The 20797-nt window shown below is 42.3% G+C and overlaps 1 protein-coding gene across 5 annotated transcripts in view; it reads left to right on the top strand.

The window, feature by feature from the left end:
• The window catches only part of brsk2b (BR serine/threonine kinase 2b), a 169087-nt gene that overhangs the window by 125925 nt on the left and 22365 nt on the right, over positions 1 to 20797 (top strand). For all 5 annotated transcript variants that reach the window (XM_048969745.1, XM_048969744.1, XM_048969743.1 and 2 more), the window contains exons 4-8: positions 5542 to 5682; positions 11059 to 11175; positions 15524 to 15557; positions 15701 to 15769; positions 18985 to 19131. In XM_048969745.1, coding sequence (XP_048825702.1) covers positions 5542 to 5682; positions 11059 to 11175; positions 15524 to 15557; positions 15701 to 15769; positions 18985 to 19131 — 508 coding nt within the window. The remainder of the gene's footprint in view (positions 1 to 5541; positions 5683 to 11058; positions 11176 to 15523; positions 15558 to 15700; positions 15770 to 18984; positions 19132 to 20797) is intronic.

Here is a 20797-nt window from a genome sequence, read left to right as displayed (position 1 = left end):
CTCCTCCACTTGGGGGAGGACCCCCTCCCCGACCCAGAGAAAGCATTCCACCCTTTTCCGGCTGAGGACCATGGTCTCGGATTTAGAAGTGCTGATTCTCATCCCAGCCGCTTCACACTTCGCTGGGAACTGTCCCTGGGAGAGTCGAAGGTCACAGTCCAATGAAGCCAACAGAATCACATCATCTGCAAAAAGCAGAGACCTAATCCTGAGGTCACCAAACCAGACACCCTCAATGCCCTGTCTATAAAAAACATGAACAGACTCGGTGACAAAGAGCAGCCTTGACGGAGTCCAACCCTCACTGGAAACGACTTATTGCTGACCATGCGGACCAGGCTCTGACACCGGTCGTTCAGGGACCAAACAGCCCTTATAAAGTAGCCCAGCACCCCATACTCCCGGAGCACTGCCCACAGGACTCCCCGAGGGACACAGTCGAATGCCTTCTCCAAATCCACAAAGCACATGTAGACTGGTTGGGCAAACTCCCACACACCCTCCAGGAGCCTGCTAAGAGTATAGAGCTGGTCCACTGTTCCACAGCCAAAAAGACCCGATAGGACTCCTTCTTCAGCTTGATGCCATCCCTCACCACCGGTGTTCACCAGTGGGTTTGGGAATTGCCGCCGCAACAGGCACCGACCACCTTATGACCACAGCTCTGGTCAGCTGCTTCCACAATGGAGGAGCGGAATATGCCCATTCGAACTCATATCCCCCGCCTCCCTCGGGACGTGGGAGAAATTCTGCCGGAGGTAGAAGTTGAAGCTCCTCCTGGCTGGGGATTCTGTCAGACGTTCCCAGCTGGCCCTCACTATACGCTTGGGCCTGGCCGGCTTCCTCCCCCACCAGCGGAGCCAACCCACCACCAGGTAGTGACAACTCCGCCCCTCTCTTCACTTGAGTGTCCAAGACATGCAACCGCAAATCCGATGACACGACTACAAAGTCGATCATCGAACTGCAGCCTAGGATGCCCTGGTGCCAAGTGCACATATGGACACCCTTATGCCTGAACATGGTGTTCTTTATGGACAAGGATTTTTGTTTTTAACTTGACTTTAATGGGGTAAAGAAAATTGCAGTAAATGCAAATTTGTTCAGAACCACTTCAGTACCGATACGCAGCATTTCTCATTGTAGGTTGATAAAAAATTATGTAAACTGTATGATGTGGCCATCTCGTTTACAAATTAGCCAAACACTTACAAGGGACACTGGAGCATCACTCAAACACATAATGAGATCATTTTTTCGACACATAAATGAAATGTCTACTGCTATTATTACACGTAATGTATGGTACTGTAAAAAAGTATGCATATAAAAACAGAAATCCATATTTATTACTTCGCTCACCATTTGCTAATTAGGTGATTAGTGTTTAAAGCATTCGGTATCATGCTGAAATACATTTTTTGAGTGTTTTTTGAATGGGTATTTTTGGGGAGATTAATTTGGGTTACTTGGATGGACCTGCAACAAATTATAATTTTTCCTATAATAAATAATGGGAAAAGCTTCCAAATATTTCAGCCTGTGCTATTTCTAGTGTCTATTTCTACGAACAAATTACACCTGTGAAATAATGAGGCATAGGTATTGTTACCATGATAGTGTAAATATGCAAGAACTTTACGTTTCCATATTTAGCAAAGTTGGACAACTACAAAAACCTGAAGCTAACAAATATTATATAATTATAAAATATATTGTGGTAGCAAATAGTAAATATATATTTTTTTTATTTTGCCAACATTGTCATGTCACAAAAAGACTGTTTACTAAGTTGAGTGGCATCCTGCTCATTCTGCATCAATATTTAAATGCTAGCTATTACCAAGATTGCTAGTAATAAATGACCACCCAGAAATTATCTCAAATATTAGCATAATTCTTTTTTTTCCTTTTTTGTATTTGTACAGTACACTGTTCTCTTATAACTTCATGCATATGCATGTGCCGATTTACATATATACCAGACTCGTTTTACTGCTCAATTTCCAGGCGCGCTCCTGCGGTTTTACTTAAATGCGGCCTTTAATAATTGATAAAGATGCTGCTGCTCTGATTCATTCAGTTATTTATATATTTTTATGTTTTATATTCTCTTGGCATAGTTAAATAGCTCTGTCATTTCTGTGAAATGTTTGGCTGGGGGAGAAATGTTCTACTTTCATGCTTTATGCACCAAAATTGGCAGTTAATTCAACAGTTTACTGATACTGAATTTGCTGTGTAGATGACTCCTCTGCCAGTAATTGCTGGTGTGCATCCTTTTCAGTTGTTACTGGATTAAAAGTGGCATAGCCACTGAATCATTGGTTCTATCTCATACTGTTTCCTCAGCAAGGATGGGATTACACTTTGAGATCTTGTCTGTCTCAGCGTATCATGCCATCAACAATTATGTGCTAATGTTGACCTAAGCTGATAACATCACCCATGATTGTGAGAGAGGTTCTGTAGCAGACAAAGATGGTAAGTACTACTATAGGTAGCTAAAAATGCCTATAAAATTGAAAATCTAGAATTTTAGGATTAAAATTGACTGACTAGTCTTGCTCTCTGTAAGATATAGCTGGGCAATTAATCGAAGATTAATCAAAACCAACATTCAAAACTTCTAATAAAAGGAATCTTGCCCATGTCGGTTACTTAATAAAAAAAAAAAATTCCGTTAATACAAAAAAAAATCTATTAATGCTTTCCCGAGTGTGTGTTCAGTAGTATGTACAGGAAAATGGAATTTCCTGCTGGGCATTGCTGCCGGTCGCACCTCCTCTGGTGCCCACAGGTTAGCTGCAGGGTTATCAGCCAGGAACCACCGATGAACACCGTTTTGCTCCTTTAATACTGGAATGTCTCCCGGTGGTGGGGCAGGTGGACATCTCCCTGTCACCTCTGCAGCTGATAGGTGTTTCCCCTGTGGCTGTTAGTGGGCTTAGTTGTTCTTTCCCCAGCACTTGTCCTTCCTCCTCAGCCAAAGCCAAAAACTCCCCTTCTCTCCCCTTCAGCCTCCTCTGCCAGCTCTTTGGTTGCCTTCTTTAGGTTCCCTCCAGTCACTCCTACAGTATATCCCTCAAAAGGCGTGTGGTTGACAGCCCTACAAAGCCTTGGTATCCAACTTCCGCTGAATAGATGGTAGTCTTCCAGCCAGCCATCCGTCACTCAGCAGCCAGCTCTGAGTACTTGGCCTTTTTTTTGCTCGTAGGCAGCCTCGATCCCCTCCTCTGCTAGTGAGCTCGATGAGGAGCATGGACTTTGCTTTGGTGTACCACGCCACTATGTCAGGTCGGAGAGATATAGTGTAGTAGTGATCTCGGTTGGGAAACAGCACTGCCTATTGAGGTCAACTCTCATGTTCCACTCCTGGTCGGGGGAAAACTGTCTAGGTGTTTCCTTTAGCCTAATGTTTCTTTTCCCCCCACTTTTCATGACAAAGCTGATGAGGCTGTGGTGCTCTTCTGGTGGTACCCTTTTGCTACCCTGTCGATCGCTCTCCAGCACCTCTGCTTTCTTCCTTAGGACCTGGTCATGGCTCCATCTATAACATCCCTGGGAGAGCCTGACAAGACGTGCTGGAGGTTTACATTAGGGGTGCAGAGCGTGCAGCATTCCTCACTCCCGAACCACTAGTGAAGGTTCCGAGGACAGGGACGCGTGTCGTATGTTGCGCAAATGAGGAAGCTGAGTTTCCAAAGGTCTGTCCAACTGATGTTTCAGTTGACGACTCCCGCTCAAGTTGTCCAGCTTCCTTGTCAGCCCTGCAACACAGCCTTGATCTTGTAGTGCTCTTCCTCCATCCTTGTCATGTCCGCCACCACCATCTCCTTCCTCTCTTTGCGGTTGGCCTTGGACCAGAACCGTGGCACTTCTCCCCATCCTAAGCCTGATCTTCCTGTCTGGACTCTGCCGACAATCTCTTGATGTTGCAGACGATTAACGGCCTGTCAGAATCATGGTGTTCACATTCCTTACAGTCTGGTCAGTGGACTCGCCCAACTCTAGAACGAGCCTGGTGTTCTGCTTGTGGACCAAACTGAGGGATTGAAGCAGGCAGCTGGAGGATGTTCCTTCCAAAGAGGCCCATTTCAGAGATGTACCATGGCAGCCCCAACCACTTTCTGATGAATGAGTTGGCTTTTCCATCCATTTTACTTGTGGATGAGGGGATATCACTCATTTTCAGCGGCCACATCACCCTCCTGTATAGTGTAAATTGGTAGCAGCAGACCTTATACTTCCCTGGGAGTTGGCTTTGGTTGACCTTTGACAGGCCTTCTGAGAGCTGTTTCATTATGGTTCTCCCCATCTGTTTGTCCGAAAGCTCTGCCATGTACTGCTTCCCCAGGCATTTAATGGGTTGCTCAGAGAGGAGTGGTATTGTCTCTCCCCCTACGATGAAGATGGTGCTGTCGTTTCTGTCTTCTCTTCTGAGAGGCAGGCACCATGATTTTGATGGCAGGCCCACGACATCAGCTCATCCATCCTTTTCAGCAGTCTTGACATGCAGGCTGCCGTCTGAAGGAGGCGAGTGACGTTGTCCATGTCCTCAGTAGGGGTAATCTCTGCCTGGCTGGTTGCTTGATCCCTCGAACTATCTGTCTTGCACCAACGAGGATTACCTCAAAGGCTGCCCCAAACAGGATGGGAGAGATGGCACACCCTATAGCAATTCCTACTATCCCCTTAAAAATAATAAAGCGTGTGCTGTCACATGAATCCGCCCCATCCAGTCTGTGACATGGCAGCAGCATGGAGGCGAACTCAAGCACCGAGTCAACTGACCAACTCGTGCAGAAAAATCCTGTGTCTATCGTTTCAACACATTGTGGCTTTAGTGAAGATGACACCGAACAAAAATGTAAACTACCAAAGGTAGTTGAAACTGTCGATTTCAACACTAGCAATATTTAAAATTCAATGGAAACTGTTTATAGTGATCATAGTTTTTTTTTCATACATAACATATGGAAAAAAAATTAATTACGGTAATTCTTCTTCTTACTTGCCTGCTTTGCCTTGCGGTAACCCGTTTGCTTATGGCTAGCTACCTGAGGCTAATGCACAGGGAACATGATGGGAAAAGACAGTAATTTTCTATCAACTACGAATATAGACTCATCAAAGTTTATTATCAAAGTCTTTCATTAGAAAAAAAAATCCCAGCTTTAATAGTTAAGCATATTTACAGTACAGACCATGCAAAATATGAGGGCAAAAAAACAAACAAAAGAAAAACAAAATAGTCGTGATTGTTCAGTTAATCATAATATTGATTTGAGGTCATATCGCCCATCCCTAGTGTAAGACTGTCTAATAAAAAACAGTGAAGAGGCTTCTCACTTGTGTGGGGTAATGGTTGGGTTCAAATAAAGTGACATTCAGTTTGCCAATTCAAAAGATCTAACAATGATCATGAAAAACTGAAAGGTAAGAAGAAGTTCTCAGAGATACCAGTAACAGCGTGGGAAAATTAAACCGTCATCTGTGGGGAAATTGGGTGCCTTTCTTAATTGTTTTATTTCTGTCCAGGTATTTGGTCCTGGAGCACGTGTCAGGGGGGGAGCTGTTTGACTACCTGGTAAAGAAGGGCAGGTTAACACCCAAGGAAGCCAGGAAGTTCTTTCGGCAGATCATGTCGGCGTTGGACTTCTGTCACAGTCACTCCATATGGTGAGGAACTATGTACAGAGCCTCCACCGCAACCTGAGTAAGCACCCACCAGACTCTGTGTCCTGCAGCACCACTGGGATGACTATAGGTTACTCACAACATCTGTGATGAGAAACATTTAATGTTCTGAGATACATGTCTGTTCCTTATTGCTTTTATATCTGTTTCTGCTTAAATCTGAGAAGTTCAGTAACATGAAGTAGTAAAGCTGTAACATTGCTACACACGAGAAGACAATTCAGAATTCCTGTATTTTACTGAATGTGGGGGCATTGAAATGTATGTGCTTAACACTTCTCACATTGATTGGTTCACACTGTTACAACGAGATGTAGAGTATATTGATCTATCAATGTTATAATAATATCACAGTAAGTGGTATTCTCTTATTCATTCATCTTCTAACCATTTAACCTTGATAGGGTTGTGGAAACAGCATATAGCCAAATAATGAATTGGCTACATAGCAGGCAGGAATGACCCTCAGGATCATTTGTATGCATTTACACTGTTTATTTTTTTGTTTGTTGCATCAGACAGTTTTATTAGCAGAAATAAGTTTGTCAGAATTCTTTTTTAATTTGAAAAGTAATAGGTCTGTAAAAGAACCCAGGAAATATTAAGGAAATTAAATGCATTGTACATGAGTTGGGTTGGACTTTAATTACAGTTTCTGGCCGTCACAGAATTCATGGGTACTTACACCCAGATAAAATGTTTTAGCAAGTAATAGGCTTGTAGTGTTCTGTATTTTATTTATGGCAGCGTAGCATTCATTAGCTGGTATGTGAGAGCTGAGGGGAGAGCTGCAGGTCAATTTCACTTTGCTTAAGCTTCAGGGTATACTGGTGCAAGGATCATCTGTTTGACCTGGAAACGTGAGGCATGGAATTAAAGAGAACTGTGTTACTCCTCACATATTTGGGGTTAATTATATAATCCCACAAAGACTGAAGTAAATGAATTTTGATCAAACTATTTGTCCATTACCATGAATGTAATTGTTTTAAAATTATATTATAATAAATATAAAATTATAAATATAACAACAACTGATATTGCTTTCTACCCTCCTAAAACTGCTTGTGTCATTGTTGTATGTGTGTTAAAAAGGTTAAAGTATCTAAATCAAGAACATAAAGAACATAAATCAAGTCTATGTCTCCCCCTGGGTCATATGTATTGCATTTTATCCCAGCAGAAAGCTTTAAATAATTGCAACTCTAATACAGCATAGCTAATTAAGTGAAGAAGCGGGAAACATTTAGGACCTCCATCTTACCTGAACAAATCATACTACGCATTCATTTCCACTTCATTCGCTGATGGCTGATAGTCTGTAGGTACAGAGCATTCCTTTCAGTCTTGAGCCCATTAACTCTCTGAGCCAATTGATGTCCTGAAGACTGCAGCTCCCTGAGTGCTAAGGCTGTGTGGTACATGGTGAGAAGCCCTAACCCAAACCCTCCCCCAACGACATCTTTCCTAAGAGCCTCCAGCTGTGAGACCATCTAAAAGTGGAACTAAAGTTCCACTCAGGTTTCCAAATGGCGTCGATTTGGTTCAGTGTTTGAAAAGGTTACACATATATTTAAAAAATATGAAGTTGAGCTCCTCAAGAGTTTGTGCTGATTAAAAAAACCTGACTTGAAGATGAATTCTAGGTGAGATCCCCTTCTGACCAGCACATGTAAATATACAGTTCCATCACGTGCCTCCTATCAAACACCAGTAAACAGAGATTCAGCTGAGTGGGACACTTTTGTCAGACCAACGCCTGTTCACTGTGGTGTCACTGAGATTTCCTGGCAAAAAAAAAATGTTTTTGTTTAAAAAGTGAACATCATAAATGAAGAACTGGAACTTGTTAAAGCAAAACACAGATCTTTGTAATATACACAAATTTAGCAGCTTTTGTCAGCCTTTTCTATAGCAAACATTTGTTGTATAACTCATGAATGTCTTGGCAGGCAGAAGATTGCAGATAGTATTAATTTGTTGATATAAACTGAAGAACTGACACAAATGACATGAGAAAAAGAAAAGAAAGCTTTTCTAATCAGTTGTGGTTGGCTGATTCTGTAATTATATGCATTTGCTAATTATGAGTAACTTGTACTCTGCTTGTGGAATACCTCACCTTGCCGTTGAGTACAACACGAACACAGTGGGAGCATCATGGCACAGTTTGTTGTGGCTGCTCTCAGCTTCCCAAGCACTGAGGAGATACCGAATGTTTTAAGGACAATAGGCAGAGAGCAATAAGATGGACTATCACTTTTATTAATCCAGGGGGCTGAATGAATGCCATCATTAGCATGTGCAGCCAGCCACTTTAATTGAACCTCGCTGCCAGTCATTTGCTGTCTGTGATCTCAGTGAGTTTGACAGCATCCAGGACAGGCAGGAGCAGATGTGGTGGATCAGTCAAAGCGGCAGTGCTGTAGTTTAAATGGAAGTTTAAAATCTTTCTCATATTTTATGCTGCACAAAATCAGAGCAGGAATATTCAGCTGTTATCACAATATAAGTCTTAACCACAGCGTGATAATACCAGAATATGCAATCAGGAGCATCTAAGAGCAAGGAGCTCTCCCCATCAGTTACAGGACATGTTTAGCTTGTAGTGTAAGGATAAATTAGAGTAAAGAGAACCTCAGCTTATATTAATATTCAATTTTTAATAGAAGATGAATCCAGCTTTTTTTGGGATTCATCTTCTATATATTAAAGTCACCGTTTGTCATGACCTGCTCATCCGATCCTCCTGCGTGCCACGCTGACTCATTCATCTAGTGTGAACCCCGATTGTTATGAGCTGTTTCGTGTTATTTCTGCTTAGTCCTGTGTATTTTAGTCCACGTCTAAGTTCGTTTCCCTAGGTCTGTCGTGCTGGTTTGTTGTCCGTCTTTTTTTATGTACTCTCCGACAATAAAGCGGTCATTTTCCCGACTCCTTGGACTTTTCCTGCTCTATTCCTGCTACATCCCCGCACGACGTAACAGAATGACAGACCACCAAGAAGAGAAGCCTCCCCGACTGAGAACCAACACCTCGGTCTCCTACAAGAGGTTATATACTGGCTAAATAAGACCGAGGTCCAGAGCAACCTTGTGGCACGAGATCTAGCCAGCCGAAGCGGGATGATCCTATTGGGGAGGTCCCCGCCCGGAAACATGCACCTGGTGGAAGAGGTGCGCGACAACCTCTGGCAGTTGATGTGGAGGTTGATGAAGATAAGAGCCCAGCTGGCTACATTCCACAGCGGAGAGTACCCCGATCAGCTGCCACACCTCTCTGACATGACCGGACCTCCACCGACAGCAGCTGCCCGGAGGAAGAAGAAAAAACAGAGAACAGAGACAGGAAGAGGCATCAACGATCTTCCTGGTGGCTGTCTCCCTCTCCGCAACTTCTTCCCTGCTGCACCACGTTCCAAATTATTTTGCAAATTTTCTATAAGTGTCATAAAGATTAAATATTTTGTTTTTCAATTAAATTCATGGATGGTATTGTGTCTCAGGGTTCTTTCGATCACTGAAATCAATCTCGGACACCTGTGATAATTAGTTTGCCAAGTGAGCCCAATTAAAGGAAAAACTACTGAAGAAGGATGTTCCACATTATTAGGCAGACCACCATTTTCAAGCAATATGGGAACGAAAAAGGATGTCTCTGCTGCCGAAAAGCGTGAAATAGTTGAATGCTTTGGACAAGATATGAAAACCCTAGATATTTCACGAAAATTTAAGCGTGATCATCATACTGTTAAGAGATTTGTGGCTTAGTCAGAGCATACACGGGTTCATGAAGATAAAGGCGCAATGAGGAAGGTTTCTGCCAGACAAATACATCAACTGCTAAAATTCCATTTCAAAGCAACAAACAGGTATTTGGAGCTGCTGGTGCCTCTGGAGTCCCGTGAACGTCAACGTTTAGTATCCTCCAGAGGCTTGCAGTTATACATTAACCTTATATTCGGCCACCCCTAACCAATGCTTCCAAGCAGAAATAGCTGCAGAACTGGGCCCAGAACTATATGAAGACTAATTTTCAAACAGTCTTGTTCACTGATGAGTGCCGTGCAACCCTGGATGGTCCAGATGGATGGAGTGCTGAATAGTTGGTGGACGGCCACCATGTCCCAACAAGGCTGCAACATCAGCAAGAAGGTGGCGGAGTCTTGTTTCGGGCCGGAATCATGGTGAGAGAGACAGCTGGTCAGCCCCTTTAGGGTTCCTGAAGGTGTGAAAATGAAAAGTATGTGGAGTTTCTGACTGACCACTTTCTTCCATGGTACAAAAAGAAGAACCGTGCTTTCCGTAATAAAATCATCTTCATGTTCCTTACCTACCTGTGCTGGATGTGCCAGGCTCCAAAGGATCCACCTGTTCAGGTCCCTGCGTCTCTTGCGGCCACCCTCCTGCGGTCCGTTCTCTGACGCCTCCTCGGTCACCTGCGGGTCCCCCCACTCTGGCTCGCTGATTTGCTGCACTGTGGGTGCACCGTCACTTGTCATGTCTTCGCCTCCCTCCTCTCCTTCACCGGATTCCCCTTCTTCTCCCTCCTTGCCTCCCCTGGTGCCCCCTTCGACTTCCTCCTTGTCTCCTCTGCCTGTCCCTCTGTCGGCCTCCTCGCCCACTATGAGGTTCCCTCCGGCTCCAGTCTTCGTGGTCGCCTGCTGCCCACGCAGTGGCCGCTTCTTGCCTGCTCAGGTTCCCTCGGGCTTCCTGTTTTGCCCCGCCTTTCTCCTTCCTGCCTCCTGTGTCTGCTCCTCGTCCCTTCGTTTCTCCTTCGTTCACACCCGGTCCTTCTGTTCCTCCAGTTGGTGTTCACCCGATGTCTCCTTTCATGGTGTGCATGTTCTGTGTGTATTCTCGTGTTCTCGGTTCCTCGTGGATGTTCCCAGTCCCGTCTCATCTGTTTTGTTTTATTTACTCTCCGACAATGAAGCCCGCATTTTCCCAACTCCCTGGACTTTTCCTATTCTGTTCCTGCTCCGTCTCCGCACGACATAACACCGTTTAATACAAAATGAGAGTGGGATAAATTATTTTCTAAATGCCTTGTCAGATCTTGTTATGGTTTGTTAATGTAAAAACACCAGGGCCATTGCCTTTGACATTCTGAGAAATAGGAGAAATAGGCTGTAGTTATGGCTGCCTTGAACATATCTGTTGCTTTTGTAAGGCGGACATCCCAGTTTGATTAGGTATTCTGCTGAACCGTAGAGGACCCATAATGGACATTGTGGCTCTGATTGAACGAGGTTGGTTATGCAGGTCATGTTCTGTAGTGTCTGCATACCTTAAACCTCGCATGTGTCTTGAAGTCCCGCCAAACTCTCCTCACTCTCCTTACACTGTTCCCTCACAGCCACAGGGACCTGAAGCCAGAGAACCTGCTTCTCGACGAGAAGAACAACATCCGTATAGCAGACTTCGGCATGGCCTCCCTGCAGGTCGGGGACAGTCTCTTGGAAACCAGCTGTGGGTGAGTGAGCCCTTCTTTGGAGTATGACGGTAGTAACAATGATGGGATCATGCACACCATGAATGGACACAATAGCTTAAGGTAAGAAGTATCATTCAATTGTCATCATACAGCTTTAGAACTGAGCTACCATTTCTTTCTATGGCCCCTGAGCCAATGAAGGGATGGAGCAGATGAGCGACTAATTAACATAATGTGGGCGTGTCTTCTTCATGTGCTTCATGTGCCCCAGCTACCCCTGTGTCTTTGCTTTGCACACCTTCTATCCACTGTCGCCCACAGTAACAAAACCTCCAAACAGTAATGGAAAATTCCTGAAGTATAAAATATAAATCTGCATAGAAAAATTTTTCAATTAAAAATATAAAAATTGTGGAATTTACTATAAAGTGTTCGGTTTATTAACTGAATAGGGCATGTCAGAAAAATGCAAGATCTGAAAGGACAGTCAGATGGAAATATCACTGTGTTTAATTAAATGTTAACAGGATACCTAATTTAATTGGAAGAGAATTAATCAAAGTGTCTTTTAAAGGACTGAATCAAAGAGTTTGGGTGGCTTGTGTCCTCATGAAAATCCTCATGAACTTATCCTCAGGATGTCGATTTGGTTCCGGAGCAGATGAGTGTGTTTTGTGCCTAAATGATATTCTATTTTAGTAAATTTGTCAGATGCATTATTTTACTGATTTTGTTTTCACAGTAAGCCAGATGTGCACAATAGTGGTTTCAACAGTGGACTCAAGGCTTGTATTTTCTGTGTCTTTTGTCAGGTTTTGCAATCACTTAAATCTAGCAAATGAGCTGTGAAAAACAGGGATTTGCAGTGACCAAAGTAAACACAGTGTGGCGCTCATGTTTCCTGTTGTGTTCGTCATCTGTCTGACTTGCTTAGATGGCTCTTACTTGCTTAGCCGGTTGTCACTTGGGGGCAGCACAAGTAGCAGAGAGGAACCTCATTATCATTGCGTAGCTAGTGGCGATAGGTGATTCCACAGGTGACAGTGCGGTGCCACAGTAAATCTGTAAATTACATCATCCACGCTCTTCACCATTACGCTGGAGACTGGGCAGCAATGGAGTCAGTTAGGGCTGTGTGATGTGATCAAAATCCTCATATCCCAATATAAATCATCTCATATCCCGATAACGATATATATCACAGCTGCACCTCATATAGATTTTTTTGCTATATCAGCCAATCCTTTAGCCTTTTTAAGTCCAATCATGTCCAATCAGTCCAATCATGAATTGGACAAAAATCCACAAATGAATTGGAGAGAAGTCACAAATTTAATGTGACTGACTAATAGACAGGAAGCGATCCACAAATATTCAAAAGCCTTAGAAATGTGCACAAATGTGGATTCATAATTGCTCTCTCTAATTTCAAACAACCTATGAATACAGTTAGGAAGTAAGTTATTCACTTTCAGTAGCCCAGCTGTCTTGTTTACAGTCACTGACGGTGAATGGACACAGTACAGTTATGAATAAATACATATAAAAAGACACATATGAAATCAACATTTCTGGTTGCTCTGTAGATTTCTGTAGACACTATTAATCTGTTTTTATCACCCATAGTTTCGAGTCTCTATTTAGTTAGAAAATTGGTAGCTACGTGTTCTTAACACTGTTCACTGACATCTCATAGCTTTGCTGTGGGACTTAAAAAGGCTAAAGGATTTTCTTGATTCCATCCCCCCAGAGATGCATGATGTTTATAAAGAGTCTGTTTAGGGTTACTTTGTCCCTTTTTGTTTTCGATCTATTAAAATCATTTGATGGATCATTTAATATCAAACGCTGGTAACTGTCACAGACTATCGAAGAAAACGACTATTAAATATGGAATATTTTAATTAAAACATATCGAACTATTTATGAAACAAGTGACAGATCGGTTTCATCATTTACTTCCTAACTTTTATGTAGCATCAGAACAAAAACATTTTTAGCATATAATTGATATAAAAATGCACAATATTTTTACAAGGAAAACATTAACAGATGTGTTGGAGAAAGACTCCTGCTTCTTTTGTCCAGCCTTATTGTTGCTGAGCTGAGCACATGATAATGTGACTGCCAAAACCATAATTTCCTTACTTGTTTGTGTGAGTGGACAGAGGGTAGAGACTGCCTGTAAATACAGAACTTACATTTCCACATGTCTGAAGCTACTGTGGTCCTGGGTGCCATGAGGATTTGTGCATTTCCAAAGGAGAGCGCTTGCTGTGATTATTGATTATCCCCATGCTTGCGGCCAGCCTGTCTCTAAGTGCAGATGTGACAGTTTTTAATTAAACACATTCATCTTAACCCTGCCTGCCTTCCACTGTTCTGACACAAATGTATTCCCTTTTTTCTACGGATAATAAGCTCCTGCTGGATTTAAGAGTTGTAAGGATAGTGTGACTTAGTAATATATAGCAATACATCTGTTAGTGTACAGTTCTGTTCATTTAACTAATTTGGTGTTTCATAAAATCCAGGCTAAAGCTTCTGCAAAACAGATGGTCTGGCCCAAATTCTGAAATCTTGAGCATATAGATTTGTCCTATGATTCCTCAGCCCTGTCCCCGCAGCAGCCGTGGTTTAGGGACAGCCCTTTTCCTACCACTTAAAGGCTTAAAAGTATGTTACTGTCAAGGTGCCCTTCAGCTCCTGATAATATGCTGTAATGCTCCTCTCCATATCTGATGACCAAGCATAAGGAACCTCATGAAGCATGATTTTTTTTTTCTTCCCACAAAATGGCATCTGTTATATGCTGTTCACCTTGGCCATGACTATTATCCTGTAAATGAATGTACTTTTATTCCATTATGGACCCTGTGTTAGACACCACGGCATAATGTCTGAAGTGCTTTCAACGTGTAACAGAGGTCCCATCATGCCCTGCTTCTCATTACAATCAATTTACTGCTCCCTGCACCACAACATGGAGATTTCGGCTAAAATGAGGAAGCAGATGAGCTGTGCTAAATTGCCCCACAAGAACCGATGGCCTAAACCCTGAAGGTATACAACCTTTTGAAAGTTTCATGTATTACTGTATTACACAAGTGAGAAACTGAAGATCAGCGCATGATTGGGAAAGCGATTTCACGTCTGTATGTGTATAAGTTACCCAAAAGAAGAACGTGCATCCTTCTCTGTTGAAATGAGCCTTCTTTGGGGTCACTGTTTATTCTACCAAGCAAGTGAAAGTTTTCCTTTTTAAATAATTCTGTTTCTTTTTGATGAACTTGCTGGGAAGTTAACTTAGTCTAAAACTCTGTGAGTGTTGAAATAGAAATTGTTATGTATTGCGATTTATCACCAAAGCTTATTTTTCTTCAATAATTTATGTGCCAATGACTTATTTCCAAAAGCCCTCCACATGTCACGCAGAATAAGGGCTGCCGAGGCAGTTTGTGCAGGGGTCTCTGTCTTGCCATGTCACTTCTGTTGTTCTGACTTCAAAGCTTGAATATCCACTGGGTGATAGATGGTATGACAGGAAGACAGGCAGCCAGAGTACATGACTGAGAATAAGTTTCTCTGCCAACTGCATTATGGGTCAGTGAGGGCCCCCACTCCATTTGATTAAGCTCTGCACAGGGGCTTGCTCTTCATCTGCAGAAGTCAAATGTTATTCACATTTTACGTAGCACTTTGTCATTGCTTATACATTTTCCTATGGTGTTTCCTTAGTGTCATGAGACAAGAGCCCAGCGACACACAAAGAATAATCAGAAAATGGATAATTCCACGCATGAATGACTATTGAGAAAAATGAAAACGCAAAAATATCCAATGTGGGGTTAGGACACTGTACCTGTATTTGGATGGTTCCTGGTTCAAATGCTCTGCAGAGTGATTTTGCTATTGGGCCCTTGTGGCCTAATGGATTCTCTCTTTTCAGTGCTTTGCAGTGGCTGATATTCTAGTAAATTTTTCTATCCTATGATGTCATATTATACATACATGCATACCCATACAAAAGCCAGCAGGTCAACTTGGTTTGGACAGTTTGTATTTTTAGAATCATGTGCTACAGGGATTTCCCAAAGAAATTGATTTGTTGTCCTTCCTGACTGCTGGTTACTATGGAGTCACAAAGGCTGATCTTGGGAATTTTGCAGTGACTGTTAGGGCTTGGCCCCCTGCTCATTGCTGCTTTGCAGTGATGAGATACAGGGCTCCCTGCACTAATTAATGAGCTCTGGTTTCTTAAGTGAATCTAGATGTGTGCACAAGCTACCCAAAGGCTTAAATTCCACAGACCTCATTTTGTTGGGACCTCTGGGTTCACCTGGCATGAAACAGAGGAGTGACACGCCTTGTCTTCCTGTCCTGACAGGTCGCCTCACTACGCCTGCCCGGAGGTCATCAGGGTGAGCTCACTTTCAGCCACGCTCGAGAGACTCCCTTTGGGATATCACCACCTTTACAATGCTCCTGCCTCTAATCTCTGTCCGGTGTCTGCCCCCCCCCCCCCCCGCACCCCCGTTTTTGTCTTCCTGTGGTCCCGCGGCAGGGAGAAAAATATGATGGCCGGAAAGCCGATGTGTGGAGCTGCGGGGTCATCCTCTTCGCCCTCTTAGTGGTGAGTGTCTTTTTCTGGTTGACTGCACCCCCAGCCTAGACTTGGCCTCCCCGAGCAGCATGGGAATCTCAGCTCAAGATTCGGGATTCTCTGTTTCCCTTTTGTACATCAGTATACATATATATATATATATATATATATATATATATATATATATATATATATATATATATACACAAGTTCTCACTTGTAACATCCAGTCAATAACACATACCTGAATTAGCACAAAACAAAAAAAAAAGCCATTCACAAAATATCAAAGTAGACAAATTGCAGAGGAATTATGGAATATATTTGAAATAAATGGAGCTTGGAGTATAATCGCTCTGTCCAGTAAATTGTACTGTGTATTTAAGAGCTTGGAGCACTATCGCTTGGTATTGAATTGATGGCACTGATAGAAAAGCACCATCTTGACTGTAATCTATCCAGTAATTTTATTAAAACATTGCAGTATTTTCAGAAGCAATTCTTTTGAATGATATTGCTTAAAAGAATTATGTATATTGACTTGTATCATAGAAGAGTTATTCACTGCTACAACCTCTCTTTGCAATAGAAATGACATTCAGAATTTATACACACCACAAGACATAAACTAGATAAATTAATGTTATGTATTTGCCCAACATGGGATTTACATGACTCTATTAAATTATGTCTTGTTCTGCATTGAACTTCCAGAGCCTAGAGGTTGCTCTAAAATATGCATTTTCCTAGAAATTGCTTTATGGAAATGAAATGTTCCTCATATCTCTCCAAGAGTATAATTTTAGGATGCTTATGTTTCATGGGGTTATGGAAATGACCACCATCCTCTCCAATGGAATGCGCCTATTCGCCTGGTGATGCCCATTTAAGATGCTTCCAGAATGCCTAATAATTTGATTAAAGAGGCATGTGAGGACAGAAACCATGCTGTTGGGCTGTAGAGACACAGCAGTGGATGAGAAATATCAAAGTGTGTGAGCAGCGATGACATCACTGTCATGATGAAGTAACACAAACCACTGAGTCTAGAATTTACTAGTACTTTTCAGGTGCTCTAGACATGAAGAGGTCTAACATGGCTGTTTGTTCACACTCTTCTGACTTTAACGGATATAACTCCTGTGGGGAATAACATTCACCCATCTATCCCTCTATCTTCCAAACAACAACAAACCGGTAAAAGTGATTTCAGATGTTAGACATCTGCAAGTAGGTTATGTTTTTTGTCTTTGAAATTGTTTTCTTGGGGGTGAATGGAAATAACTTAAAGTGCTTATATTTGTGTATGTGCACTGTGAGGTACTGGCATCCCATCCAGGGTGAACCCCAAGCTTGTGCCCATGGCTGGGATTGGCTCCAGCCCTTCTCACCACCTTGTCCAGAATAAGTTGGTGGATGGATGGATGGATGGATGGATGGATGGATATATTTGTATTTTCAACAAAATATGCAGATATAAACCAAATTCATTACTATAAATAATTAAAAATGAAAATTAAAGACTACGTGTTGTGTGTCACGATCGCCGTTTAACGGGAGCGGCGGACGGGCAGGAAACAGGCAAGGCAGGCAGGATACGGGGAAATACGGGGATTTATTACGAACACGGGGTGCAGGAAACATCTCACGCAAACGGACTTCAATGACGGACAAGGGATACATGCAAGACTTGGACTTAAATAGATAGGACTGATCAAAATAACTAGACACAGCTGGGTACGATCAGGGAAGCACATGTGGATAATCAGGGGGCGTGGCACACACGAGGATCGTACAAGCCGGGCATCACATTGTGTACAGTAGTTGCTGTCTTATGCTACCATATTGTGCAAATTGACACCAGCTTCATCTCTTTCTGCCAAATAAACATGTGACGCTTGTCGTCACTTCATGTTGATCAGAAAGAGCAGCAGCAGAAGCAGCCCATACAGCATCGGGGAATCTGCCGATGACTATCAGCCCTCACAGGCTGCCTTTCCGCAACCTCTATCCATCTGTCTTCCATAGTAGCTGTCACAGCTTCCTGGTTTACCTGGAGCCTGTCCCAGGAAGCGCAGAGGAGGGGACAGCCTCAACAAATTCACACGCTTAGGAAAGCTATGTAAACACTGGGTGAACAGGCAAGCTCCCCACACGCACAGAGCTGGTGGCAGCAACCAGACCAGTGAACCTGAAGGTGTGAGACTGCACTGTGAGCCACTGAACCATCATGCCACTCATTCAGGAGCAACATGAAGCCTTCTGCTGGAGAGAGCCATACACACTTGATAAATACAGCCAGATCTCCATCATATGTGTGTTCTTCTTCTGTGTTTTATGTAATATGTTGTCATGGTCACCGCAAAGAATCACTCATCATCAACAGCAAATTGAACGAGGATTAATTTACTATTTTCTTTTAATTTCATAATTCGTATGGGGTTTGTTAGGTTGGACCCTAAAATTACAAGTCATTGAAAAAGTTAATTGTCTTTGTTTTCAAATTGAATGTTAATTATTTTGTTTGTGGATTGACATATGTACAAGAACACAGGTTTAAAGGCATCAATGACCCACAGTTATTTTTCTTTGTGTGATGCTCTGATAAAGCCTGGTTTCTTTGCGTTTTCTATTGTTGGTGGAATTTTACAGGTAGTAGCTGCTCTAGTGTGTTCAGCCTTGTTATTTAAAATGTTTTTTTTTGGGTACTCTGTTTCACTTTAGCTGGCACTGTCCCTTTAGTGGGTGTTAGGCTTTGGTTAGGCTGACAGTAACATCTGCTATAGTCCTGCTCATTCCTTTGTGCTGCGGCAGTCATTCATCAAAGGCAGACATTTGCTGTGTCTGGGATTCTGACAAACAAGTGAAAGTGCTGCTAATTATAGGGAATAGGGGAAGCACTCCTAATTACCAAGAGTGGTCATTCTCTATGCTGGGAACCCAATTTTACTTATTTATACCTCATCACGATAACTTTGGGCCCTGGCATCTCCAGGGTTGTAGACCCACCCATATCCCCTTCTGCTTGGATCCTATCCAGGCTCAAGGCTTTTTCTGGGTCCTGCTCTGGATAAGTGGTCATGAAAGATTGGTGCTTATAGCTTAGTTATCAGATGAAGTTAATTTTCATACAACACGCACTGTTCTCTTGCCACATCCCTGTTTTGTTAAGTTGTACTAGAAACAGGTTATACATCGTCTGCCTTGTCATGTTTGATTGCCAGTGATAACTTCCTGTCTTCCAGGGTGCCCTCCCGTTCGATGATGATAACTTGAGGAACTTACTTGAAAAGGTGAAGCTGGGTGTATTCCACATGCCACACTTCATCCCACCAGACTGCCAGAACCTTCTTCGGGGCATGATCGAGGTGGACGCCACCAAGCGGCTAACGGTCAGTTCATAGGAACTCACGTAATTGGTTTGTCTCCAACATTGAAGGTATAAAGGCTCGACCTCTGTGGATCCAGCCTCTCGCTTCATATGAGATTCCTGTATTTATTCCAGTACAACACATGCTGTGAAATTGACATCAGAGAATAGTCTGGCTTCTGGAATTGTATTTTCCTGCCTTTATAGAGTATAAATAGTCCCAGCAGTGGGGTATAAGTATTTTTCCTTGATTTTTGATTATATACTATATGCTGCAGAAAACTATTTGTGTTTTTTTCTGGGAAAATCTGTGAAATTCTTTTAAAGAAGAAGCTGCAGTCATAAGCTAGAAATAACAGGCTTGTGATATGAAGTTCTGACTTCATGTTTGGATCCAGCTGAGTCTTATGTTTTCACAGCCTCTTGGGAAACAAGAGCTAGCTTTATTTATGACCCCACTTTCTTTGTCTTTGCAATTTCCCTTTTCAGCCATACTGATCTCCCCTGTGGAACGCCACACTAAGCATGAGGGCTACTGTAGAGATAGTGAATAAGCAGTACAATTTACTGCAACTATTGCTGCAAAACACTGAGTGTCCTGCTCCAGACTTGACCTCTGGATGGTCTTATACAGAATGCTATAGTGCATTAAACAGATAAACACTGTATACGGTTTATTGCATTTGGCATCTGGTTTTATGATGCCAGTTATTGTGTTTTTGTACAAATAACTCAAATTGGTTATGTAAGATATTATTCCATTTGACATGATTGTTAATAATGAATGTGTCTGAGATAATTTATTTGCAGAGCAATTAAAAATACATTTTTCCTTTAAGTTTGGATTATTAAGGTAATTGAACAATATTGAACATATGATTCAGTAACAGTAATCGGTTACTCCTGGTTTAATAGAAGAAATTGTTGATTCGGGTTTATGCATAATTACACATCATCAGTATTTCTTGATTGCTCAGCTGACACATTTATCTTCTGCTGCTTATGATTTTATCCTCCTTCTATTCATTTATTAATTTTATTTGTGGAATGGTTCACACTACGTACCCTTCTGAAGGGCCTGTCTCTCCTACATACACGTCTGCTCACAGGCGTACCAACAAAGAGATCGATGTGCTGCAAGCCGATTTCTCTGCAGGTAACATGTGAAGTGATCATTCAAAATTACTGAGCCTGTCAGAGCAGTTTCAATAAGCCTCTGCAGTAGTTGAGTTAATAGGTACTTCCTCTCCGCCAACATGGCACCTCTTGTAATATTATTTCCTGATGCTGACAGTAACAGATGTGAGTGGTTTTCTTTAACGTCAGGGAGGGGCAACGATTCCTATACTCAGGGTGTTTGTTTAAGGAGCAGCCTAAGGCTGGTTTGATACTGTGAGTGCAGTATCAGAGTATCAGAGTGCAGCCCTGTCACAAATATTCTTCATTCCTGTCGAATTTTGTTGCACCAGGTGATTTGTGGGAATTTGATTTACATCGATTTGCTGTTGATTAAGTTATTCCTCTGGATGGACTACAGGAATTATTTTCTTTCAGTTGTGACTCGCCTGTTTCACATTCCTGGCTACCAGAAACCGGATTATAGCTGTAAAATGCCAATAGCATTGAAACTGAATCTCAATTTGGAAAAATAACGTGGGTTAGAAGGCAGGAGGGCAATTCCTTTACAG

The sequence above is a fragment of the Brienomyrus brachyistius genome, chromosome 11 (assembly GCF_023856365.1).
Source record: "Brienomyrus brachyistius isolate T26 chromosome 11, BBRACH_0.4, whole genome shotgun sequence".
Classification (NCBI taxonomy): domain Eukaryota; kingdom Metazoa; phylum Chordata; class Actinopteri; order Osteoglossiformes; family Mormyridae; genus Brienomyrus; species Brienomyrus brachyistius.
This window is presented reverse-complemented; position numbering and strand designations above follow the sequence as displayed.